This window comes from Leguminivora glycinivorella, chromosome 22 (assembly GCF_023078275.1).
Source record: "Leguminivora glycinivorella isolate SPB_JAAS2020 chromosome 22, LegGlyc_1.1, whole genome shotgun sequence".
In the NCBI taxonomy this organism is placed as follows: Eukaryota; Metazoa; Arthropoda; class Insecta; order Lepidoptera; family Tortricidae; genus Leguminivora; species Leguminivora glycinivorella.
Genome location: NC_062992.1, coordinates 11,204,204 through 11,231,491, shown reverse-complemented (window position 1 = coordinate 11,231,491; position 27,288 = coordinate 11,204,204). Strand labels below are relative to the sequence as shown.

The 27,288-nt window shown below is 35.8% G+C and overlaps 2 protein-coding genes across 3 annotated transcripts in view; both read left to right on the top strand.

The window, feature by feature from the left end:
* The window catches only part of LOC125237830 (beta-1,3-galactosyltransferase 5-like), a 42,875-nt gene extending 35,865 nt beyond the window's left edge, over window positions 1–7,010 (top strand). For both annotated transcript variants that reach the window (XM_048145038.1, XM_048145037.1), the window contains 5 exons: window positions 165–333; window positions 2,203–2,286; window positions 3,232–3,367; window positions 4,874–4,996; window positions 6,029–7,010. In XM_048145038.1, coding sequence (XP_048000995.1) covers window positions 165–333; window positions 2,203–2,286; window positions 3,232–3,367; window positions 4,874–4,996; window positions 6,029–6,309 — 793 coding nt within the window. In that variant the 3' untranslated portion in view covers window positions 6,310–7,010. The remainder of the gene's footprint in view (window positions 1–164; window positions 334–2,202; window positions 2,287–3,231; window positions 3,368–4,873; window positions 4,997–6,028) is intronic.
* A 10,293-nt stretch (window positions 7,011–17,303) lies between these two features.
* LOC125237927 lies at window positions 17,304–27,128 on the top strand. The gene is made up of 14 exons (XM_048145169.1): window positions 17,304–17,391; window positions 18,893–18,910; window positions 19,123–19,167; window positions 19,404–19,433; window positions 19,509–19,559; window positions 19,680–19,697; window positions 19,775–19,831; window positions 19,907–19,945; window positions 20,024–20,041; window positions 20,257–20,610; window positions 24,721–24,786; window positions 25,080–25,229; window positions 25,652–25,756; window positions 27,057–27,128. The coding sequence occupies exons 1-14, from the start codon at window positions 17,331–17,333 to the stop codon at window positions 27,080–27,082; spliced, it is 1,038 nt and encodes a 345-aa protein (XP_048001126.1). The 5' UTR covers window positions 17,304–17,330; the 3' UTR covers window positions 27,083–27,128.
* Window positions 27,129–27,288: the final 160 nt, after the last annotated feature.

Genomic DNA, 27,288 nt, shown 5'->3' with positions numbered 1-27,288 from the left:
TCTCGGAGAGCAGTAGATGACAGTTGAAAGAAAAGGGCAGTCGGCGATAAAAGCCTGTGCCAAAAATGAATTTTTCGCAAAAAAACTTATTCTAAATTTTGTAATTTTTTAGTTCCTGCGCATCTGAGAAAATAATTTTTTTAAACAATCTTCTCTAATTCCAGAAATCTCCTCATAGAACCATCATCAATCTGCCAGCAAAAGGTCCCAATCCTCATCCTTGTTACCAGCACCCCCTCCCACCATCGCCACCGTAATGTCATCAGAGACACCTGGGGGAAACATCAGGAGACGTACTTCTTCCTTGGACTTAGCCAGGATGACGATCGATTGGTGAGTATTGTCATGTTACTTTTTCTAGACAGTTTTTTGTGGCTTCCATCGAATACTTAGGGCCGGTTGCACCAAACTTTCTGTCACCGTTAAAGCGTGCGACCCTACTCATAGTGTTGTGTTCCTGCTGGTGAGTAAGGCTGCCAGAGCTCAACGAGGGTGCGGTGTGCTGATGACGGGAGGACTTACGGAACTAACTTGTTCCGTCTATTGTCCTTTGAGTCGTCGGCAACCCGAATCCTCCTTGGAACTTGTACACTCCTTTTTGCTGTGTACTTAACACAGCAAAAGGGAGTGTACAAGTTTCTAATGGGGTGGCAACGCGCATGTGACACTGTTTGAGTTGCAGGCGTCCATAGGTTACGGTGACCGCTTTACATCAGGCGGACCGTATACTTGTTTGCCACTGACGTAGTATAAAAAAAAAGCGTTCATTAAATTTTATTATATGGGAAGTTCCATAGACGTCTGCTGAGTAACGATGATGTGGTTGATGCAACTGGCCCTTTAACTTATATCATCATCATGTTAACTATATCACCCTAATGTGCAAGAGATAGAGGCCAAGTGACGATTTTCTGTTTTTTGAAGTTGATAGCCTTCATAGCGTTTTTACATTATCCGAATCGATATCGGATGTAGGACCGATATATCCTATATCACACCTCGGATACTGGAGATTAAATATATGAAAGGGGCGCGTTCCTGTTCCTACGCACACATCCTAAGCTCGTGTAGGTGAACGCGTACTATGTTTGTATGAGTGAGATATGACAGGCCGACTTTTTTAGGGTTCCGTAGTCAACTAGGAACCCTTATAGTTTCACCATGTCTGTCTGTCTGTCCGTCCGTCCGTCCGTCCGCGGATAATCTCAGTGACCGTTAGCACTAGAAAGCTGAAATTTGGTACCAATATGTATATCAATCACGCCGACAAAGTGGTAAAATAAAAAGTGGAAAAAAATGCTTTGTTGGGGTACTCCCCTACATGTAAAGTGGGGACTGATTTTTTTTTTCATTCCAACCCCAACGTGTGATAGGTAGGATAGGTATTTAAAAATGAATAAGGGTTTACTAAAATCGTTTTTTGATAATATTAATATTTTCGGAAATAATCAAAAAAATCATAAAAATAGAACTTTATAAACACTTTCTAGGAAAATTGTTTTGAACTTGATAGGTTTAGTAGTTTTCGAGAAAAATACAGAAAACTACGGAACCCTACACTGAGCGTGGCCCAACACGCTCTTGGCCGGTTTTTTTTATTATAAATGGGCTTACTCTTGGCCACAGACTAGCCAAAGGCAAAGACGTGGCGTACGATGAAGTGAGCTCAACCAGGAGATGCCTGTTCAGTGTTCACCCTTGATTTGAAGGTTGCCGGGTTATATGAGCTCGGAAATATAGCCGACTGAGGTAACTGAAAGCGGGTGGGCGTCACTTTCAGCGGGGAGCAGGAGTGACCATACTGTACGATAGTACTCTTAATTATAATGTGCCTATTATATTCAATGCGGCATCTTTGATATCTTTCCTATATTCGATATCGGATCGGATAATCGAATAATGTAAAACGCTCTCTGGCGTTGTTTACGAATCATATGCGCATTACGAAGTAACTACAAAACAATATGTGACTTGGAATTCTAGCAAAATTGTACTTATTGAAAATAATAAGAATGGAATAGAACACCACATAGAAACTTAATGTTTGCATTGCACATATAAATCCAAAATCATTCCTGTTATCGTGAGTGCATCTTACAACACCCAAGACTTTTAATATTGCTAAATCAGTTAATTCTAAAAATAGTTTAATAGGTCTTCGAGTTAAACAGTATTCAACAAATATAAACCTGTCTGTTCCAGGCAGACGCCTACATCGAAGCGAAGCAGCACAGTGACCTGATAGTCCACGAGTTTAACGACCATTATCAGAACCTGACTATAAAGGTATCAAATTTAAATACTTCTTAAAGCTCGGCCACGCATGCGCGTTTTGAAAGCGCAGCGTCAGCGGAGCGCAATGATGGCGGAGCGCCAGACGGAGCAGATTGCATGCGAGCGTTTTCAAAGCGGAGCGCATGGCGCCGCCGATCCGCTCTGAATGCGCTAGCTTTCCGCTACGTTAACGCTATGCTTTCAAAAAGTCCTGTGTGTGGCCGAACCCTTTATCTTCAGTAAAGACTAGTAGATATTTCGTAAATTTATTTTAGCCAGTTCTATGGGGAAAGTTAATATTCGCGACTGCATTTTTAACCGCCACTCAAATCCCAAGGACGGTTATCAATTCGCCTGTATTTTTTTTTGTTTTTGTTTTTTTTATGCAATACTCGATACTCGATATCTCCGTCGTTACTGTACCGATTTTGAAACTTTTCGATTGAATATATAGGTGTGTATAAGGTGTACTCGGGTAATTCCGAACGTCAAAAACCGACAAATTCCGAAAAGGGGAATCACGGGTGATTATCATTTGAATTTCAGAATTATCCGAGTAACGGCATTACCCGAATACACCTTATATGTATGCATGTATGTTTATGTATTTTATATTTTTAGTCTGTATTGTGCTATAAGTTTATTTCTTCGAATTTGCTGACACCTACTGACATAATGTAAATTTATCAATATCCGCTACCTTAAGGTTGTCTGGAAGAAATCGTTTAGCGATAAGACCGCCTGTTGTTAGATATAATTTAGTAAATAACTAATGAGTATTTGTATTGTATTGCATATACAGAGTGGTCAAATTTTTATCAGAACCTAGTTCTGATGATGGGATTCTGGAGAAATCGAGAGAAATCTTTAAAACATACATATTTGTGTTTTTATAAGAGCAGCATGCATTTACGTTCAGAACAACGGAACTCCTCAAATCTGTCTTTTAATGTTCAGGTGGCGCTGATGCTGCAGTGGACGCTCCACCGCTGTCCACAGGCGGAGTTCGTGTTCAAGACTGATGATGATGTCCTGGTCAACCCCAATACTTTGAAGGAGGTGATCAGAGACAATAGGGATGCAGCGTTATTCGGTAAGGATATTGCCGTAAATTCCCCTTATTTAACCCCCAAAAGTATTATAGTTGGCGTAATTGATGGAGAACGCGGGATGTTCAACCCGCTGGGTGGTCATGGTCAGTGTTAAGACGATACAGGAGGGGTCAATTCTCCATACAAAGTTCTCGACTATTTCCTCCCTGGTTTTTAAAGATAGAGCACTGATTTTTTCAACACAGATTATTATTATTTTTATCTGTGTCGGACCGTTTTGATTTTTTTGATATTCTAAGTTTTAAAAACGCTAGAGCCGTTCAAAAATTTCCAAAAACGGCGTTAATGATTATGGCGCAAAAAAAGGTCTGGTATTCAAAATTGGTAACAAGTAGCCAAGAAAGCTAAACGGTCCGACATAGATAATTTCATTGTTATTCAGATTCTCAAATTTCGTTACGATTGATTTGAGTTTTGAAGGAGGAAACTGTCGAGAGCGGAAACTCAATTTCATCGCAATATCTTTTAAGTGAGTTGTTGAGAATGGACAATTTTTTTTTTCTATATATCTAGTTAATAACACTAATTTTTAACTCAAATTCCCAAATTGAAAGCGAGGGGGGGGGGGGGGGGGGGGGGGGCTCCTTTCCATTTTAGCATTTTCGCTTCTGTAGCATCTTAAGAAGGCCTGCGCCTAATATGAATGGAAAGGCTACATCTCGACGTTTCGAACTGTTTACAAGGTTTTTTGGTGGCTTTTCATAGTTTTATTTCATAAGTAACAATTTCGGTAACGGAAGACAATATTGCTTCAATGAAAGTTGGATCGATAGTAGTTACCTATTAATATTTCACATATAGGTATATCAAGATTATCAAATACCAGCTCATGATATGGATGACTAGATGAGTCACCTCATTTAACCTAATTTCTAGGTTTATAATGAAGAATAGTGTTTCTAAATTATAGTAGACCGGCAACGGCACGTACAAATGTATTAAGTACTATTCACAATGTACTCTGCTATAATTAAGTACCAGTTCATTAGATAAGTACTATTATTACAGACAATAATTGTTTTTCATCGCACCAACTAGTATAGGCTCTCTTGATTCTTCAAAATCGGATAGCAAAATTGCATTTTATCCAAAGAGTGCAAAGTAATTTTATACAAATATTAACTTGATTGAACTGGCCAGTATAATTTACCTATAAATGATGATTTTGAATCATAAATCCACACTAATATTATAAATGGGAAAGTGTGTGTCTGTTTGTTTGTCCGTCTTTCACGGCAAAACGGAGCGACGAATTGTCGTGATTTTTTAAGCGGAGATAGTTGAAGGGATGGAGAGTGACATAGGCTACTTTTTGTCTCTTTCAAACGCGAGCGAAGCCGCGGGCAACCGCTAGTATTTAATAAAATGATGGACTTGATTTAGTTACTTAGTATCTTATTCGTGTTGGTGTAGTGAAAATTTTTGTTTTTCACTCGATGGCAAAGTTTCTTTTGATTTTATCCCAAGTAAATCTCTTTATGTTTCAGGGTACAAGAAAGAGAACAGTGTACCACACCGAGACGAGTACACCAAGTGGTACCTCCCCCGGTGGCTGTACAACGAAGACCTGATTCCGGAATATCTTTCCGGGACGGGATATATCATTAGTGGTAAGATTTACATATAAGTCTAATATTTTATTTATGTACATACAAATACATATAATCACGCCTCTAACCCATAAAGGAGTAGACAAAGCACATGAACTACTAAGTTTCAGTGCCACTCTTGGCAAAAAGGGGTTGAAAGAAATCCAAATTGTGACATAGAAGTGACAGGTTGCCAGCCTCTCGCCTACGCCACAATTAAACCTATATCCCACAGTCGACTTCTACGAGAAGAAAAGGGGTGGTGAAATTCTTAACCCGTCACCACACGTTTATTTATGTGTCCATGGAATGGTAAACATGTTAGGAGATAGTAGAGACCCTTGTGGAACACCAGTGTTTTTGTTTCTTTTTTGGATTAACAGGCGTTTATTAAGGCCCGTAACATACGTTTGTCAGATAAACAACAATTAGTATATTTGTATACCCTTGGGGAATCTGTACAATGGTAAATTGCTACAGATGGAAGGTGTTATACTGAATCAAACGCCTTCGTTACGTGGAACTAATTGAAAGTGTATTTGTGTCCTCATTATTTTTGTTCAAAAAGATCTTGTCTATCCGAATTTCCAACGGGTGTTTTATACATACAATACGAGTATAGTAATGGTCTTTATTGAACATGATTTATTTCTTGAATTGACTCTGGGCATGGCATTATAGCAACAAAAACATATATAACTCCGCATAGACAGATAAAGTCTAAGAAAAAACGTACCTCAGTACCATACAGAAAAAGGTACGGTGGCCTAGATGGCATTACACCTTTGGGGTACGCTCAGCTAGATGGCGCTAATATTAATATTTGACATTTTAACACATATCAAGCTAAGAATATGGGCCAAATTGTCAAAACTGAGGTTTAAAAATGTTAAGCCTGTGTCAAGAGATGGCAGTCTATGCAATGTGATTACACATTTTACTTTGACAGTAACTCTCTATAATACTCGATTCTCTTTGGAAAAGAGTACCTTCTTTTTCCGACACATAAATCTGTATAAGTTGAGTAATTTGAACCTTTTTCCTTCATTACAGGTAAAAACCTAAAAGAAATCTTCAACACCGCCCTCCGTATACCTCTCATCAATATGGAAGACGTCTACTTTACTTACCTAGTCGCCAACAGAGCCCTAGGGCTTCCGCTCATCCACGAGAGAAGACTGAGCCCATACAAACCTTGGATATTCACGTGTCCATTCAAAAACTACGCTTCCATGCATAGTCTTAGTCCAGAGGAGATGGAGAGTATTTGGCCGAGGATACAGAATTTAGGGAACTTTTGTAATTATTTTACTAGTGAGTTGTTATTGTATTAGTATTTTTTCATCACACTCCCACAGTAAATCAGCAATCGCGCACAAGTGGAGCGGGAGTTATAGGAAACCGTTCTCCGTAGGAAGTTATGAACTTTCTAACACCGTATTTAATATTTTTTTTTATCTTTTACAATTTGAAAAACATTGTGTTGTGTGTAACTCGGGGCGTAAGATTCCAAACTCAAGTCTTTAAATTTAATTAAACTTACGTCCCAAGTTGCACAATGTTACTATTGAGGTTTAGGGATCGATCTGATATTTGAAAAAAGACTGAGTCCATGAGGTAACAGTACCATTCGACACGCTAATGCCCAATAGTTCATAGTCATAGTTCCCTAAAAGTTTGTACATTTGGATCATGTCTTCGATTTTGATAAAAATGGGAAGGCTGATAGAGTCCACGATGCTGAGCAAGATCCACTAGGTTTCCCAAAATATCCTAGGTAGTTAAAAAATAGAAACGATGTTTTTCACTGTATTATTTAGTGTTTTTGGAGACGTTTTATATATTTTTTTCTATTTGGTAAAAAAGCTAAATAATATGAAAAATATATTAATCATGTATTTTTGTCATATATTAAATATATTATATTTTTATTTCGAGTTTACCTGTCTATTTAGAAACACTCTAAAAAAAATAGAAACGATGTTTTTTTACTGTATTATTTACTGGTTTTGGAGACGTTTTATATATTTTTATTCTATTTAGTAAAAATAGCTAAATAATATGTAAAATATATAAATCATGTATTTTTTCATGTATTAAATATAGGGTCTATATTAATTCGCATAACTGAATACTCCTAATATGAATTGGCATACCGTTTATTACGCATAATGTTTAATACGCATATCATTATTTCGCATAACAGATTTCGTATAATGTTAATGCGCATAATGTAAATTGTTATAACGATGAATTGGTATAAGTATAATAAGCATAACTTTGTTTCGTAGAATGTTTAAATGGCATACAAGAAAATTATATTTTCACCACACTAACGGGTAACGGCTTACTTTTCTGTTCGAAAATAGACAGCAAAATTGCATTTTATCCCCAAGAGTTCAAAGTAATTTCATACAGATTTTAACTTGATGTCTTAAGCTGATTTTATTAAAACATCAAATTAAATCAAATCCATCTATTTCTTCAATATTTATGATTCAAAATCATCATTTATGGGTAAAATTCTATTAAGTAGCTAGCTTAAGACATCAAATACTGACTATAATATAGTCAGTATTTTGTTCGTGTTGGGGTGGTGACAAATTTGGTTTTCAAACTCGGTGGCAATGTTTAACGTGCCGTATGAAGGTTAATGTACCTTGAAACCCTCGCAACGCCCAAGATTCCAATTTTTAGGGTTCCGTAGTCAACTAGGAACCCTTATAGTTTCGCCATGTCTGTCTGTCTGTCCGTCCGTCCGTCCGTCCGTCCGTCCGCGGATAATCTCAGTAACTGTAAGCACTAGAAAGCTGAAATTTGGTACCAATATGTATATCAATCACGCCAACAAAGTGCAAAAATAAAAAATGGAAAAAATGTTTTATTAGGGTAGCCCCCCTACATGTAAAGTGGGGGCTGATTTTTTTTTTCATTCCAACCCTAACGTGTGATATATTGTTGGATAGGTATTTAAAAATGAATAAGGGTTTACTAAGATAGTTTTATGATAATACTAATATTTTCGGAAATAATCGCTCCTAAAGGAAAAAAAAGTGCGTCCCCCCCCTCTAACTTTTGAACCATATGTTTAAAAAATATGAAAAAAATCACAAAAGTAGAACTTTATAATAACTTTCTAGGAAAATTGTTTTGAACTTGATAGGTTCAGTAGTTTTTGAGAAAAATACGGAAAACTACGGAACCCTACACTGAGCGTGGCCCGACACGCTCTTGGCCGGTTTTTGGAATCTTCCGCTTGCTCGGGTATCAGTATCGGCACGTGCGATCTGCGAGAATCTGAACCATGAAATAATATTATTTAAATAATAATATAGTCAGTATTTTGTTCGTGTTGGGGTGGTGACAAATTTGGTTTTCAAACTCGGTGGCAATGTTTAACGTGCCGTATGAAGGTTAATGTACCTTGAAACCCTCGCAACGCCCAAGATTCCAATTTTTGGAATCTTCCGCTTGCTCGGGTATCAGTATCGGCACGTGCGATCTGCGAAAATCTGAACCATGAAATAATATTATTTAAATAATAATATAGTCAGTATTTTGTTCGTGTTGGGGTGGTGACAAATTTGGTTTTCAAACTCGGTGGCAATGTTAAACGTGCCGTATGAAGGTTAATGTACCTTGAAACCCTCGCAACGCCCAAGATTCCAATTTTTGGAATCTTCCGCTTGCTCGGGTATCAGTATCGGCACGTGCGATCTGCGAAAATCTGAACCATGAAATAATATTATTTAAATAATAATATAGTCAGTATTTTGTTCGTGTTGGGGTGGTGACAAATTTGGTTTTCAAACTCGGTGGCAATGTTTAACGTGCCGTATGAAGGTTAATGTACCTTGAAACCCTCGCAACGCCCAAGATTCCAATTTTTGGAATCTTCCGCTTGCTCGGCACGTGCGATCTGCGAAAATCTGAACCATGAAATAATATTATTTAAATACTATCCGTTTTCAATTTCTTTAGTAAGGTACAGCGGGGCAAATCTAGACTAAAAGGCAATTGTAACTAATCCATTTTTTCCATTATTACACTATTTCCATTATTCCATTATTACATGTACCCACTGAACACGTTTACTACATAACTGGTAGACACTCTATTTTCTGAAAAACACTTATAAAAAACGAAAAAACTTAATAAGTAATGTATAAATAAAATAAAGACTCCTTAACTCAAATAATCCTTTTAATTTAAGATTAGCAGATAAGTTCATAAATGCATGTATGTTTCTTAAAAATAAACAGTTTTTTTTTTAATAATGCAAACATTGTAAAACATGGAAGAAATTGACCAGTTACATTTGCCCCCCACTCGAGATTTGCCCCGCTGTACCTTACTTACCCCTATTTTTTTCATGCTTAATAAGTGAGACAGTATAAAATTAAACACTCATAATCGAGCGCTCGAAATTGGAAAATCAGCCTCTGATTGATCCAATCGCTTTCTCCATAGATTTTAGATTTAGATTTCTTTATTTCATGATAAAAATTACACTATAAATTTGTTACATGCCAAAGTTATGTTTATCTTCACAAAAAATTACATTATGAATTGAAAATAATAAAATGAATAGTTTCTCCCAATAAGGATCCTCATACAGTTAGTAAGTATGGCAATTCATTTTAGGATAACTAAAGTTATACGAAATAATAGTATGCAAATTTCAATTATGCAGATTCATTGTTATGCGAAATAAGAATTATGCATATTTAATATTATGCTTATTCAATGTTATGAACAATTATGTTATGCCAAATCTGTTATGCGAATTCAAATTATGCTAATTAATGATAGGCGAAATAGAGGGCACCCTTAAATATATTATATTTTTATTTAGAGTTTACCTGTCTTTTTAGAAACACTTTAAAAAAAATAGAAAAAATAGAAAATTTTGATAAAAATTGGAAGGCTGATAGAGTCCACGATGCTGAGCAAGATCCACTAGGTTTCCCAAAATATCCTAGGTAGTTAAAAAATAGAAACGATGTTTTTCACTGTATTATTTAGTGTTTTTGAAGACGTTTTATATATTTTTTTTCTATTTAGTTAAAAAATCTAAATAATATGTAAAATATATTAATCATGCATTTTTTTCATATATTTCTTCTTCTTCTTCCTTGACCTTTTCCCATTTAAGTGGGGTCGGCCTTTCTTGTCCTTTTCCTCCATAATACACGATTTTTGGCTATTTCAGCGTCTGCGTTAACATCTTTCATGTCTTTTTGGACTGTCGTCAGCCAAGTGGTAGGTGGTCTTCCGCTTCCTCTTTTTTGTGTCGGCATGTTTAAGGCTAACTTGACCATATGATCTTCTGGGCGACGTAGAATATGCCCATACCACCGAAGACGATTTTCTTTGAGTTTCTCAGCTATAGGTGCGACTTTGAAACTACCTCTTATGTAGTCGTTGCGGATTTTATCCAGCAACGTGACTCCTCCTGACCAACGCAACATGCGCATTTCAGTGACATGCAATTTATTTATGTGCTGTTTGGTTGTTGCCCAGCATTCTGTGCCGTATAAAAGAGCAGGCCTTATTGCGCTTTTATAGACTTTCCCTTTCACTTTTATTGGCATTTTCTTATCGCATATTACGCCGGTCAGCTCCCTATATTTTTGCCACCCCACTGTAGTTCTATGTGTGACATCTTTATCGATCTTGCCATCGTTGCTGATGATGGATCCCAAGTATTTAAATTGGCACACTGTGGGAATTCTTGTGGCTCCGATATAGATTTTGAAGTCGTTGGCATTAGAAATGCCATCAAACACACAAGACATATGCTCAGTTTTCTTTCTGCTAATCTTTAGCCCATTACTTTCAAGTGCTTCTATCCAGGTGTTGAATGTGTGTTGGAGATCTATTATATCTTCTGAAATAAGTGCAACATCGTCTGCGTAAAGAATATTCCAGGGCACAGGTTTTTGGCAACTTTTCGTGAGGTAGTCTATTGTTACATTGAAAAGTAACGGGCTGAGAGTCGAGCCTTGATGGACGCCGGATCCGATTGAGAAGCTGTCACTTTTACCTGCTGGGCTCATAACTTGCGTCTTTACATCGCTGTACATGTCTTTTATGAGCGAGATATAACTTTCCGGCACCAGCTGATCTCTGAGGGCCTCCCAGATCAGGTCACGTGGGACATGGTCGAACGCTTTTTCTAAGTCAATGAAGACCATGTGTAAGTTCTTCTTGTTAGTCTTTCTCTTTTCTAAAAGTATGCGTATAGTTTGTATAGCGTCCGCCGTTCCCTTTTCAGCAACAAAGCCGCATTGATTTGAAGTTAATACTATTAGTTCATTTAGTCTGTTATACAAAACCCTTTCCCAGATTTTTAGAGAGTGGGACATAAGTTTGATAGCGCGGTAGTTACCACAGTCTCTCACGTCTCCCTTTCCTTTGTAAAATGGTATGAGAAGACTGTTTCTCCAGCTTTCAGGTATTTGTTGACCTTGTATAAGTTTGTTGAAAATTTCATAAAGCCAGAGTATACCTTCTTCGCCTAAGTGTTTCCAGACTTCTGACGGGATTTCATCTGGTCCTGTTGCTTTGTTGTTCTTCATCTGGCACAGAGCTTTCTTTATTTCCGTGGGTGTTATCGCTGTAAGGGGGCCACAGACAGAGACTGGTGGTGACGTATTGGTGTTTCTCGGGTGCGATACATTTAAGAGATCTTCGTAGTACTGCACCCATCTATCCCGGATATCTTTGTCCTGGGTTAGAAGTTTACCGGATGCATCATTTATGTACTTGACTGTGGTGATATCTTTGGTGCTGTTGTGACGCGATTTCGCCAGTTTGTGGATGTCTACTAGAGTGTCAGCTTTTTCCAATTTTTCGTAAAAAGCTTGGTAGGATTCAGCTTTGGATATAGCTATGGTTCGTTTAGCTTGCCGTTTGAGGTCGTTGTAAAGTAAACGGTCTGCCTCTTCATTTGTTGACTGCCAGATTTTAAAAGCCTCTTTCTTTTTGGAGACAGCGTTTTTGACCTCTATGTTCCACCAAGCTGTTTCCTTAAATGGACCTGTTGCTCCCTTTGTGCGACCTAGATGTTTTTCCGCAGTTCCTCTACACGTGACTTCAAAATTATTCCACATTTCCGCGGCCGTTAATTCATATATTAAATATATTATATTTTTATTTAGAGTTTACCTGTCTATTTAGAAACACTTAAAAAAATAGAAACGATGTTTTTTACTGTATTATTTAGTGTTTTTGGAAACGTTTTATATATTTTTTTCTATTTAGTAAAAAAAGCTAAGACGAAAAAACAGATAGGACATGTTTTATCCTTATTAGATTCTCTAGTTTTTGTTAAAAATCTTTCCTATACTTCGAAAACTTGATAAAGATGAATTGAAATAGATATCATACACGAAAGAAAAAACGACAAGGCCCACTGATAAAGATGATTAAAACAATCGAAAATTGTAACAGTGCCTTAGTTATTAATTGTCGGTTTCATGATAATTATTGCTTTCGTTTTTTTTCTATGTTAGTTTGAAGTATTTTTTATAATTATGGTTAATGCTTATTTTTTGTTTTCTTTACATACCAACTGAAAAGTATAGCCGAGTATCCCTATTGGAAAAGGTATAAAAAATCATGAAATATATTGTATATTTTTAAATAAAAGTGAAATCATTAAATTAGTAAGCTGTATGTAGAACTTTTTAAGTTGAAAATAAGAAAAAGGTGAAAAAGTGACAAAATGAACTTATTATACGGAACCATATTTTTTTTACCTGTAACTTATTTTGATATATCTATGTTTTTTCTACCTTATTCTATTGTGTGTTTAAGTTTAAAATGTGAAGTTAAAAATACGTAGCTTTTGCCTGCGATTTGCTTTTGAGCAGATAATCTATAGACTAACATGGGTGACGTCGTTTTTGCCTAATTAAATAAAGTATAGTTTAAAAATATTTTTAGCGGTTCTCAAGTCATAATAAAATATGGCAATTTTTTTTTCAGTTCACTGAACAGTAATTGATAATATAAAAGAGATTTTAAATAACACCCAGGTCCAGGTAGCCTATTATGTATTAGACATTGGAAAAGGTGTTGATCTTAGATGTTTTTGTTGTTCTATATTTAGGAAAACTAGGTCCTTCTTTAAGTGCCTTGCTTAAAAAATAACATAGGAACTAGATTTTTACGTATAACGGTTTTTTCTAGAAATTAAAATCGTCTTTGATCTCCTGTTACATTTATAAAGACATGTACGTGAACAAGTTTAAAAAAATAAATATATACTTTTGAAATAAACTGACTATTATTTGATGTTCCTTCTTTAATATTAAGTGGGTAGGTAAAAAATAAGACAATGTACGGTTAACCTGGGGCCGGTTCTCGAAAGGTACAAGCCTTGTATTACAAGTGTGCGAACTGTCAAATCGTATGGGTTGTCATGGAAACACACTTGTAATACAAGGCTTGTACCTTTCGAGAAACGGGCCACTGGGGCCCATTTCTCAAAACTGAAAGTTACAAGTTACAAGCGGAAGTCTCTTTCCAACTTGTCATATTAGACATTGACTACCGCTTGTAAATTGTAACTTGTAGCTTCGAGGAATGGGCCCCAGTAGTTTTATTTGACTTGCAAAATTGACGTTTCTAGTTGATTCTCCGTTGCTGTAGATAAAATTTTAAGTTTTCGAATCAATCAGTTCTCGAGTATACCTATATATAATCAAGGACGATTTAATACCGGACTGACAAAGCCCATACAAAAAAACCGGCCAAGAGCGTGTCGGGCCACGCTCAGTGTAGGGTTGCGTAGTTTTCTCAAAAACTACTGAACCTATCAAGTTCAAAACAATTTTCCTAGAAAGTTTTTATAAAGTTCTACTTTTGCGATTTTTTTCATATTTTTTAAACATATGGTTCAAAAGTTAGAGGGGGGGGGACGCACTTTTTTTTCCTTTAGGAGCGATTATTTCCGAAAATATTAATATTATCAAAAAACGATTTTAGTAAACCCTTATTCATTTTTAAATACCTATCCAACAATATATCACACGTTGGGGTTGAAATGAAAAAAAAAATCAGCCCCCACTTTACATGTAGGGGGGGTACCCTAATAAAACATCTTTTTCCATTTTTTATTTTTGCACTTTGTTGGCGTGATTGATATACATATTGGTACCAAATTTCAGCTTTCTAGTGCTTACGGTTACTGAGATTATCCGCGGACGGACGGACGGACGGACGGACGGACGGACGGACGGACGGACAGACAGACATGGCGAAACTATAAGGGTTCCTAGTTGACTACGGAACCCTAAAAAGTACCCCTGAAATGTATGGACTATGGACCTTTTAGTCTTAACCACAGACCAACCCCAGGGTTCTCTGTGGTCTTAACTCTTCGTCTGTGTTTGATAGAGATCCTAACATATGGCGTTGGACTTTAAAAAGTTATGTCAAAGTTAATTATTTTATGACAATTTTTTGTCAGAAACAGACGAGGGGTCAAACTAGATGGCACTGTTCGCAGCCTGGAAGTGGCCAAAATCATATTTTTGTGTGTTTTTGTTTTATATAAGAACAAATGACATACTTCTTTATTTTAAAATCATGATATCACGTCAATACTAATTTTGAAAAAAAAAAAAAATGTAGGCGTGATCAGTGTAGTTATGGCGATAGAAAATCGAGGTACCATTCTTTAGTGTGAAGTATGTAAATCCTATACTTATAAAAATATGATCCTTGATATTAAGTAGTTGCATAATTAAAATAATCATAATTAAAAAAATCTGTGCGCGACTTCTTTGCTGGCAGCTTAAGGTAGAATTGAATGTTATCTTTCTGACAGGTTAGTAATATATATATATATATATATAATTTATATATATGAGTACCTATGTATTATATAACCTATCGTTATTTATGTAAAAATAGTATGTAATTGTATGTACGTTAATATATTATATGTCTAAGCTTTTGATTGATATTTCAAAATTGGTCTCTTAATGCACCGCCTACAATCTTCTCTGCTTTGCCCAAAGGTTGACTGGTAGAGAATGCCTCATGGCATTAAGTTCGCCTTTTGTACACTAAGTTGTTCTTTTGTGCAATAAAGTTTAAATAAATAAAATAAATAAATAATTTTCTTTAACATTCAAATATTTATGAAATAAAACTATGGAAGCGGATTAAATCGCGGATAATGAATTTAAAATTCATCCCGACGTTTCGAACTCATTACAGCTTTTTTTTAAAATTCATTATACGCGATTTAATCCGTTTCCATAGTTTTATTTCATGAGTAACTATCGCGGTAACCGAAGACAATATTATTCGAATATTTATTTTTTATAATGCAGAAACGTCTGTGAGCGATATTACATATTTTTAAATTAAAGATCTGTTAAGATCTATTCTTACGGGTAGAAGTTTGCTATAACGCCACCCAAAGGCGGTTGAGAAATGAGGGTTAACCCACCATTTTGGACGCCACGCCAAACGCCACAAAAATGCAGTCTTTTTTTTTATATACTACGTCGGTGGCAAACAAGCATATGGTCCGCCTGATGGAAAGCGGTCGCCGTAACCTATGGACGCTTGCAACTCAAAGAGTGTCACATGCGCGTTGCCACCCCAGTAGAAAATTGTACACTCCCTTTTGCTGTGTTAAGTATAATTACACAGCAAAAAGGAGTGTACAAGATCTAAGGAGGGTTCGGGTTGCCGACGACTCAAAGGACAATAGACGGAACAAATTAGTTCCGTAAGTCTTCCCGTCGTCAGCACACCGCAACCTCGTTGAGCTCTGGCAGCCTTTCTCACCGGCAGGAACACAACACTATGAGTAGGGTCTAGTGCTATTTGGCTGCGGTCTTCTGTAAGGCTCTGTCGCACCAATATGCAAGAGGGAAAGAGAGACATTTCTGCGGTGTTAGGCGGCGCTGAAATGCCACCAGCTACGATGCCAGACATCTGTCTTGTCGCTGTCGTCAGGATAATGCATGATTGCGAAATTCCACGCATCTGGCAGGTGCCGATAACGAATCATTCTTATTGCCGATTACATTGTGTACTTGGCTTCATTCAGTCAGCGCAGGGACGGATTTAGCCACTTTGATATATCTGCAGCTGATCGGAAACTTTATGATATTTTAAACTAGCTTTTGTTCGCGGCTTCGCTCGCGTTAGAAAAAGACAAAAAGTAGCCTATGTCACTCTCCATCCCTTCAACTATCTCCACTTAAAAAATCACGTCAATTCGTCGCTCCGTATTGCCGTGAAATAATGTATGGATATGGATAAGTGTAGACCAAAATCTACCCTCATGTCGTCCTCTCTCCATAAAGACACTAGTGTTACGAAAGCGACTGCCATCTGACGTTCCAATCCGAAGGGTAACAAGGAATTATTGGGTTTTAGTCCGGTTCCCTCACGATGTTTTCCTTCACTGAAGAGCGACTGGCAAACATCAAAAGACATTTCGCACATAAGTTCTGAAAAACTCATTGGTACGAGACGGAGTTCCGTCCGCGACCTCCGGATTGAAAGTCGCACGCTCTTACCGCTAGCCCACCAGCGCTTCCGCTAGGCCACCAGCGCTTCCGCTAGGCCACCAGCGCTTCCGCTAGGCCACCAGCGCTTCCGCTAGACCACCAGCGCTTAAAAGGTCTATCAGTGATAAATCCGCTTGGTTTTTTATTTGGTTGGTTAACCTGATATATATATTGTAACTACCCGAAAATGTACAGCATTATTTGCTAACGTTCTTTTAAATACCTAAAAGTACAAAGTATAATCTCGTCCATTAAATCCGCAGATATTGCATTTTCAAATTCAAAGAACTTAAAACTAATGAAGTCTTCATCATCCTCCTTGCGTTATCCCGGCATTTGCCACAGCTCATGGGAGCCTGGGGTTCGCTTTGACAACTAATCCCAATATTTGGTGTAGGCACTAGTATTACGAAAACGACTGCCATCTGACCTTCCAACTCAATACTTATCTTACTTAAATAATGTGCGGAAAATGCCAATTTGTCATATGTAGGTACTATAATATGTAGGTACATTTTGACTCTTGAGAGACCTTGGTATTTTTTCTTTGTTTATGACATTTATTTAGATTTATATTTCAAATGGTAGTGAGTCTAAATACTTAAAAATACAATGAAAAATATCTTCAAAGAAGACAATTTAATGTGTTCTTAATAGGCTGTATGCTTGTTTCCCACATACGTAGAAGAAAAACACTAATTAATCCCCCCACCCAAATCCGTCCACCGTCCGAAACAAAAGCATCAGCGGTGCCACTGACGCGTAAAATGCTATAAAACTGCATAACTCCATCATTTGATACACTCGCCATCATGCACAAGCTTCTGTGGTTCGTTGTTGTCATCGCTCTACTCTTCATCCATGTTGAAGCTGGTAAGTTTTAAAAAATATAGGAATTCTAAATAATAATATAGAAAATGTTATAAAAGAGACTCCGAGGACATATTTGTCACCAAGCCATCGTCGCCTTAATGCGTATTCACATTATCCGATCCGATATCGGATGTCGGACCGATATCCCATACATTACAGGCGCCATCTTGGATTTTTTCTATTGAAATCCTTCCGATATCGGATCTGATATTGTGAAAACGGCCTCAGTCTTCATTCATGTTGAAGCTGGTATCTTTATATAATATATTCTAATGTATAAAAAATGATATAAAACTGTACGTGCGATACACTCGCTTGTCTCGCAACCATGCAGCAGAAGAACCATGAAGCATGTATGAAGACATGAAACTAGTACGTTTTTAGAACACATCTGTAATAGTGGAAAGCAAAAAGGAGTGTACAAGTTTCTAATGGGTTGGCAACACACATGTGACACCCCTTGAGTTGCAGACGTTCATAGGTTGCGGTGACCGCTTTCCATCAGTCGGACCGTATGCTTGTTGGCCCCCGACGAAAAAAAAACTGTCAAATTCGGAGAACCTTTTGGATCGTCTTGGAAGCCAAAAACGTAAGGTCCCGTAGTATAATCAGATTTTCAAAATCTCACTATGAGTGCCCAGGATTGTGGAGATCATAATATATGTAAGTATTTGAATGGGTTCCTTGGGCATTCCCATCGTCATTACGAGACATTCCAGATGTATGACGTAAGTAGAGTTCTAGATTTGTGAGAATAGACAAATATAAAAATGTAAATGGGAGAAACTAAACCGCTGAAGGGATGGCTGAAAACTCCATTAAGAAAAGATCTGAAACGGGTTAAAGGTACGGGTTAAATTTAAAGAAACCTATGGCGCGCTAGTCAAAGACTAGTGACATAATTAACTGGAAATAGATCACGATCTCACAGCGCAGCGGTTCGAGGAAGCAAACTGAAGAAACGCACAATTGGAAACTTCTAAAGACCATTCTCGTTAAGATGGAAATGATGATAGCAGAAAGAAGCATCGAGGATTAAACTGAAAGAGTTGTTGGAGATTTTCACGAGGTAAAAATAATAGAAAATGTAGTGGCTACATCTCTACACGACCAAGCCGATCTGAACTAGCATTGCATGCCAAGCTGCCGCTTACAAACAGAGTTGCACTTCATTGGATGCAGGCCAGAGGGAAAAGGTGGTACTAATACTTAACATGGTTCCCGTACTTCGTTCGCGCGACAGAGCCAGATTGCATTTCTATCGGCGTCTGGCGTGGACGATTGTCCTTCGTCTACGCTGGCTATTCATAGAAGAGAATCATAGATTAAAGTTAACAACGTTTTATTATAAAAATAATTACCTACAGTTAGGTACTGGTTTGTACCAGCATACAAATAAATAAAATTAAACATATACTTAAACTACTCGAAAAGACCTTCGCAAATCGTATCGGTGCAAAGGTGCCCATCAAACTTGAATTAATGTTAGGTGTATTTTTAGGTGGTGATGCAGACAACAGTAAGTTTGTATTAAAATATAATTTAGATTGAATGGCTGAATCGTTTCTAGATAAATTTAGAAATAGTACCAAATCAACCGGTTTACTTTATCCTGGTCATATAACCATTACAAAAAAAATGATAGTGTTAAATTGTGTACTTTTGTTATAAAAAGACAAATTTATATAGACTTTACTTAAAATAGACTAATTTTGATAATCGATTATTTAGGTGCTGAACAGGCACCGCTTGATAATGAGCCTGAGCCTAAAGATCGTAAGTGTAAAACTATCAAAACATTAAACAGTATAAAAAAATTAAAATACTTAATACTCTTAATAGGCTATCCGAAATATGTCTTATGACTGAACATTTCAAAGTTAAATAGTAGCAGTAGTAGTAACCAAAATATACCAATAGTAGAAGTAGTAGTAGTAGTAGTAATGGTATAAAAGGGACTAGTAGTAATACGTTTAATATACTAAATTTAATAATTATTTTTTATCCTTTAGATAAACTAAATGATAAAGATGGTGATGGCGGTAAGTATATAGCTAATGCTTTTTTTTAAAGTACTTCAATATTAAATAAATGTTTAATTACTCTCTAATTTTTAGATGCAAACGAGGAAAATAATATCGAGCAACATGAACAGGATGTTGAACAACGTAAGTTTTTTCTTACAATACGATGTAAAAAAATATAAAAAAGAAAAACTACGTTTAAATTGTAACAAATTTATGAAGTTTAATAATCATTAATATCGAGTTAACTTTAACTGATTTTAGCCAAACAGAAAAATGACGGTAAGTTAAAAAAACTTCGCATTTTAAAGGTTTTATTTCAAAAATAATATAAATAATTAATAATTATTGAAAACTAGATGTGGAAGAACACCCGCAGCAGCCTGCTAGTAATGAGGAAGAGCAACATGAAGAAAGTAAGTTAATCGACATTTAAAGTAAATAAACTAATTATAAAATAAAAATATAAAATTATTCTTAACTTCTTTTAGCTTATGATGTACAGAATAATCAACGTGAATATAAACCGCGTAAGTTGATATAGTCTTAAAAAATATTCTTTTTATTTACCTACGTGCATTTAGTAATAATATATTATCCTGTTTTAGCTATAAATACAAATAGGGGTAAGTGAAAAATAATAACGAAATCAATTTTTCCAATGCAATATACCAAAGTATAGAGCTATTGTACTAATTATGAAGTTAAATATGTATATAAATATGTATAATATTGTAACTTAATATCGCCGTTATCTACCATAATAATGCAAACAGGTAAGACTTTTTTCCTAAACCAATCACAAACATATACTTACTTATTAACTAAATACAACTTATAGGCTTAGATTTCGAACCAATGAAGCCAGACGTTATAAAATCGAGAGGTCTAAAATGCGTTCCCGGCCGCACCGTTGTACGCATGGAGCGAAAGCAACAAATGAACCAAGATGATAGTGATGAATTAGATGATGAAAGTTATAGAAGAACCCACATGAATTGGCAAGAAGACAAGACGAAAGAAGACTGCAAGATATGTACTTGTTCGATTGAAGGAAAAGATGAATACTGTTCCGGAAGACCAGCAAGGAATCTAAATGAGTGTCTGGTGATGGCAAAGTTAAGTGATGAGCTGAACAGTCATATGCCATTCAGTCATGAGAGGGAGCTGTCAAATATGATAAGGAGGCATAGTGGTAAGGAGAGATATAGTGCAGTGCTTAGGCGCAGAAATGTTGTAATTTGGAAGGTGCAGTGGGGATAGTGATACAGCGTGATAATTGTGATAAATTTAAAACATTTATATTCTTAAGTGCGTTACTACATTATCTGACCCGACATTGGATGTTGGACCGATATCCCATACAATTAAGCCGCCATCTTTAATTTTTGCCTTTGAAATCCTTCGACATCCGATATCGGATCGGATAATGTGAAAACGCAATAAAGCAATAAGCCATTTTATTCAAGTTACTTATACAGGAAGTTTTTATTCAACAGAGTAATTGAATATATCTAACCAACATTTTTTTGGTAGCTTCCAAGAGACCATTATCGTTACTTTGTTCTACTGACTTTTAACATTAGCAAAGTTTTTGGACAATAATGCAGCATGTGTCACTGTAAATACTTTTATTTTTATTGTTGATCACTGAAGCAATAGTTATTGCTCTTTGCTCTGACTTTTGTAGAAATAAAAACTTCGTCCAATCCCTTTAGATGGCCACATCCACTACACAGAGTGAAAGTTTTGTTATCCTTGTCACAGATCTACTCTGGCACAACGACGAAATCCCCTACGAACCAAACGCAAAGTGCAAACGCGGCTTCACATACTACACTAATAGTATAACAGCCAATGACACAGACATAGATGTTCCTGACGAAGTAAATTCTCTACTAGACTATCCTCATCTGGAAATTTGTTACTATTGCATATGTTCCACCGATGCCAGGTTTATCCGCTGTCTTCCTAGAGACCCCTGGTTTTGTGAACATTATAGAACAATAAGGCAAAGAGGTGCCATGAGAGAGTATTATGCCAAGTTGTTTCAACAGGACAGGCCTTCGTATTTTAGGTCCTTGTCATATAGATTGAGGAGGTCTATGGATTGGGGTTTGATGGATATGATTGATATCGGCATGAATGGTATGCTCGGTTTATGTTTTGGTGCTTTGGGTTCTTTCGTTTTGTTGTCTGGTTCTTTTGTTTATTTAAGTTTTACTTCGTGTTGATAACGGTTTTACAAACGAATGTGTTATAAAAGTTACGAACAGCCCATATTTTACACAAGATGAAAAATGTTGAGCAATCGTTTCACATTTATTTTAAAGTGATCTAGTAAAGTTTATAAAGTGGTGTGTTTTTTTGCACCACAAAGAATCGCCTTTTGCTACCAATCTTTAGTATTTATAGATAAATCTTCATACCCCTTTTCCCTGAATAGTCCATCGTTTTATACAGTTGTGACTGATTCATAATTCTAACTGCAAAATATTTTTACTTTCCCCGAAGCCAAAACTTAAGCCATATTACCAACATCCCTATACTTTAGAAACATTTTTTCAAATTTGTAAAAAGAGATTGGTCTTGCAGGAGGCGATTCGTTGTGCTGCGGCCACTCGGACGGCCATCGTCGCCAAATCCACAACGGAGTCCGGCAGAAGATCAAAATGCTCAGGAAAAGGCTGCCGAAGGAGGATCTTTTGAAAAAACCAGACAATATTAGAGGAGATTACGACGATTTCATTGTTAACAACGATTAGTTTAATTAAAAGATGAAAGAAGTAGCCGAAATTAATAATCAACGAGGACTGGGGCGTTAAAGGAATGAGGAAGAAAGAAGTTATCAAATTAAGAAAACTCACGGAAAAGAAACTGAAAAATGATAAAGAAGAAAATGAAAAAGTTATATTAAAGAACACAACGCTAGGAACAATGTCAATTCCCGTTGTGCAGTGAGTAATTTGGAATAAATCAAGATCGACCACAAAATTGGTTATAAATTAAGAAATGGCAAAACAGATTTGGAGAAAAGATAAATTGGCACTAATACATAAATAAATAAGAAATCTTATTTATATAATAATAAATACCATGACAAAGGGTATCAGTAAATTATGAAAACTAATGGGAAGACAATTCAGTGCAATCAATTTGAATCGAAAATTAACTCGAAGAATTGAAGAATAATCAGTTTCATGGGCAGTGATGAGTGATTTTAAGTGCTATCTTTATGATTATTAATTTGGACGTTAATTAAAGTCTAACATAAAAGGTGAAATCAAAAAGTTGCAACACAGGGTGTTCCAACCTTGACGTCAATTTTTTTTATAATTTTATAGGTATATTCTGATAGATGATGTGAGGAATCTAAAAAAAATTTCTTGCCGTCAAGGTTCGGACCACCCTGTGTAGTAGTGTCCCTTTCTAATCAATATATGAAAGCAAATGGGATGACACTACCATGAAGCCACTTTTTATTTTCACTCTTTTTGGCAAACTGTAATGTTTAATTTTATAAATTATCTTTTAATAGTTTTTTTTTACTTTTATATAGTGTTTGATTAATAAAATAATATTGAAAATACTAATACTTTTAATTACCTTATTTAATTCACGAAGCCTTTATCACGAACACATTGCACTTTTCTGCAATTACTGCACATTTCTGCACCTAACAGCACTGCACGTACCTACACGTTTAAGTTTTTTCGAGTTATATCACGATTTATAGAATAAGAATTAAGTTTAATTCGTACAATTTTAAAATGCCAACTTTGTCAGAACGTGTCACTTTATACAAGTTGTTTTCTGTAACAAGAGTAGTAAATTATTTTTTGCTATATTCTTTTGAATTGAATTAATTTCAATTTCTTAGTCTTTCAATCAATTTGGTTAATTTTGAGGATCAAAATGTAGATAATCATTTACTTATTTATTTCACACGTGCACAAAAAAGCTGAAAGTACAGAAGACGAACTTAACGCCAAATCGCATTATTTCAATTTCAATTGATAAAAAATAAAACTAAAATTATATACTAGAAACACCTGATATTATATCCGTACAAAATATAAATACCTATACCATAGTACTCTTTATTATACTGTGCCTAATGACTATACTAAAAATATTTTACTTAATACATTAATTACTCAATAAAATTTTCGATTCATTTTATGTTATTAGGTGAATTTTTCTGGCAAATATATAAATCCCTTAAACAAAAGAAAACTTAAGTCAACAGTATTGAGCATCTTGATCGTTACAATATTTTTGTTTTCTTGATTTAGATTTATTGTTAGTCTGATAGATATCATTTTATCTCAAATTTCAACAAAGAGCATAGATGTGATATTTTACATCTATGGGTTATTTGCCTGAAATAAGATTTTTGATTGATTGATTGATTATGCCATTGAAATGCTTTGGTTTCGTTAAACTTAAATATGATAATGTCTGAATTTCACAACAGCTTAAATTCAAAATGCTTAAATATTAAATAGTTTTCTTCTTAAAATACTCTAATATCATATTGACTTTTATTCATATCGTTCAAGTCATACCAACCTTTCTATGTTTCATCAAATGCCGAAATTTTGTTTTTTATCTAAATATATTAGTTAAAGCTACACGTTAAGTGTTAACTGCAACTATGCATACGTTGTAGTGCGAATAAAATTATTTTAATTGTCTGTTACAAATAAACACATTTTTTGAGACACCAAGTCTCAAATTATTTACTTGTATAGGTATTTTGGGAATATGGTATTTCGTAAAAAAGACACCAGATAATTTCACAACATTGCATTTTGAAATGTAGGAATTTTGGTAAATGGTTGAAATTAAGCCAAACCTTTGAAATAATTTACTTTTATTTTTATAAGGAAACAATGCATAAATCTGTTTTATAAATATGTATAGTAGGCAAGTTGCAAGGTAAGTAGAAGTAGTAGTAAAACAGTTTACTTATTGTACAAAACAAATTAGGCACATTAGTACAGAGGATACAATGTGTGTAGTGATCAAAGGTGAACTCAAGGTACCTATCGTTCACGTCGTACCTCTCTGTCACACTAATACGGACAAGTAACTTCGATAAGCTATGCAGCGTGAACGATAGGATCTTGTCTACGGGCTCTGCCCTTTTTCTCAATTTCCAAAATTTTTAGGAATAGGTTTGAAAAGATTGTTTTCAAGGGTCCATAAAGATGCACTATACTGTCAAAATATCACAGACAAGCTATCTAAACTGAAATATTATTGTGTGTACGTGTTCGTGTATATTCTTGTACATTTTCAGCTCAAAAGGGACGAAGAGGACCATCTTGTATCCCATATGTCTCTGAATATTCCGACTGCAGTGATTGTAAGATATTTTATTTTATTATATAAAAGAAAAGAAAATCTAATTTAGTTTAGTATTTCGCCAATTGCACGTTTTTATTTGAAAAAAAATAAAAATATTTATAAATTTTAATTACCTTTATGTAATGGAAAGCTACATGAGGTTTTGACGACAATGTTGATGATGATGGTACTGAAGATGATGATTATATTGATATTGATGATGATGTTTATGTTAATAATCATGATGATGACATTTATGATACTGAAAGTGACTAAATTGATAATGCAAATGAAGAAATGACTGGATTGCAGACACCACATGCCGCGGTTGCAATCAATGCCGATGCAGCGCGGAAGGCGAGTGGGTATGTGTTAAGAAGAAAAATACGTGCTCTGATGATAACGAATTGGAAATTTTTGACGATGGTACTGAAGACAATCTCGTTGGAAATATATTACAAGGTAAGGTAAACCGTATACTGTACTTAGTAATCATACACTAACAAAAAGAGGTATTCCTGGAAAGCAGCTTTATAGATTTAGGGACAGTTGCACCACCCGCTTAACTCAAATTTAGTGGGCTGTCAACTATTAAATTTCATATAAGTTTTTGGTGGTGCAAGTGACCCTTACAGCGAAATAGAGGTTCCTAAACTTGAAAAATCATAATTAACTTCTCTCATTGGTAGTTTTGTTTCATCACTTGACGGGTAAGTCTAAACAATCACAAATAACAGATTGTCAATCCTGACACTTGTACGGAGAATAATGATGAGTATGTTCCCAATATAAAGTTCATGAGTGAGATATCATCGTGTCCTAATGTCTAACCGCTGATATAACTGAAGAAGGTATTTTTATACAATTATACAAAATGATTGCAGATTTGGCGGAGCAGGAGAAAAACGAGAGGTCAAAGATACACCCAACGCATCTTGCACCTATGCCAGAAAAGAGGCAGAGGCCAACACCACCAGCGCCAGTTTTAGGTGAACAACATATCTTATACTTAGGGCTAAATTATACATAGATGGCGTAAGGCTAAGGCGGGGTGCTGACGGGAGTCATTTTTGAGCGGTTACTCCAGTCTGAATATTCTGTTTTGTTCTACCTTGGTGGAATGACGCGATTGGTCGATGAATTAGCATTACGGACGCGATTGGTTGCATTACCCTGCACGTTTAACTCAGATTTGTGCACGAGCTTTTGCTACCGTCTTCATTCTACCATCAGACTTTTAAACACATGTCTGGTTTTCATACTTACTTGACAGATAAGCAGACATCGGATTCCGTGGGGCGAAACTTCTTGACAGCTAGGGACTTCCTATAGGAAATAAACTCATTTATCGATACTAGTTCTATATACTAGTGACCGCCCCCAACATTGTGTGTTTTTTGTAACTATTGTTCTGAAGACCAGTATGAAATTCATTCATAGCGTCTAAAATAAATAGCGTCGAAATAAATTGTGACGAGTAAACTTTTAAAAACATTTCAAAAAAGAAGAAGAAAATTGAGTTCTTATTTTATTATATATATTTTTTTTTATACTACGTCGATGGCAAACAAGCATACGGTCCGGTGCGGTGGAAAGCGGTTACTGTAACCTATGGACGCCTGCAACTCAAACAGTGTCACATGCGCATACTCTTTTAAAAAAATAAAATTTATAAGCAAACCTTTGTGTGATCACTAGTATTTAGAACTAGTATCGATAAATGAGTTTATCGATATAGGAAGTCCCTAGCTGTCAAGAAGTTTCGCCCCACGGAATCCGATGTCTGCAGATAAGTCAATCAATTCCCACGAAGCGCTTTGCTTCTTCTTTTCTTTTCACACTGCCAATGAGTGAAATTTATTGCCTGGGTCTGTATTTACGAGCTCATAAAACCCGGAAACTTTTGAATTCAAGGGTAAAAATTCACCTTCTGGACAAACTAGCTCCATCATAGGCCACGTCTTCGCCTAGGCTAGTCTGTGGCCATGAGTATACCCATTTACTATTTTTATTTATTTACTTACCTTGCAAAAGTGTTACTGACACAGTTTGACTGGGGCTAGGACCATCCTTGGTGTCACTATGGGGCCCGTCTTTACAAAGCAAAAGGTATAAGTCAATGATGAAAACCATTTGACGACGCGCTTACCTTACGCCATATGTGTATAATTTGTCTTATGGTGTCCAACAATTTGCTTAATTTTACTTTTTAAATTAGCGATATTATGCTTATTTGGGATGCTTATTACGTCGTTAGTTTTTAAGAAAATTCTTTCAATTCTTTTGCAGGTTATCTCATTGCTGTTCTTCAATAAAAACACCGTGTGTTGCACATTTTTAATAAATGCACATTGCACTTTATTTCTTTTTTACTCCATTCTCGAATATACATAATTACATTATAAACCTAGGTATTAAGTTTCTAACATTACTTGTGATGGCACGAAATGTGTCTACTCTCGTTTAAATATGCCTTAGTTTCTTTCCAGTTATATAACATATATTTGTAATGCTGGGTAAG

What these genes read in the sequence shown, in the direction of transcription:
- LOC125237927 (XM_048145169.1), top strand. Translation starts at nt 17,331, where the DNA reads ATGCACAAGCTTCTGTGGTTCGTTGTTGTCATCGCTCTACTCTTCATC. An exon ending in ATATTCCGACTGCAGTGATT is followed by an intron (nt 24,787 to 25,079) that starts GTAAGATATTTT and finishes ACTGGATTGCAG; the next exon opens with ACACCACATGCCGCGGTTGC. An exon ending in CGTTGGAAATATATTACAAG is followed by an intron (nt 25,230 to 25,651) that starts GTAAGGTAAACC and finishes AAATGATTGCAG; the next exon opens with ATTTGGCGGAGCAGGAGAAA.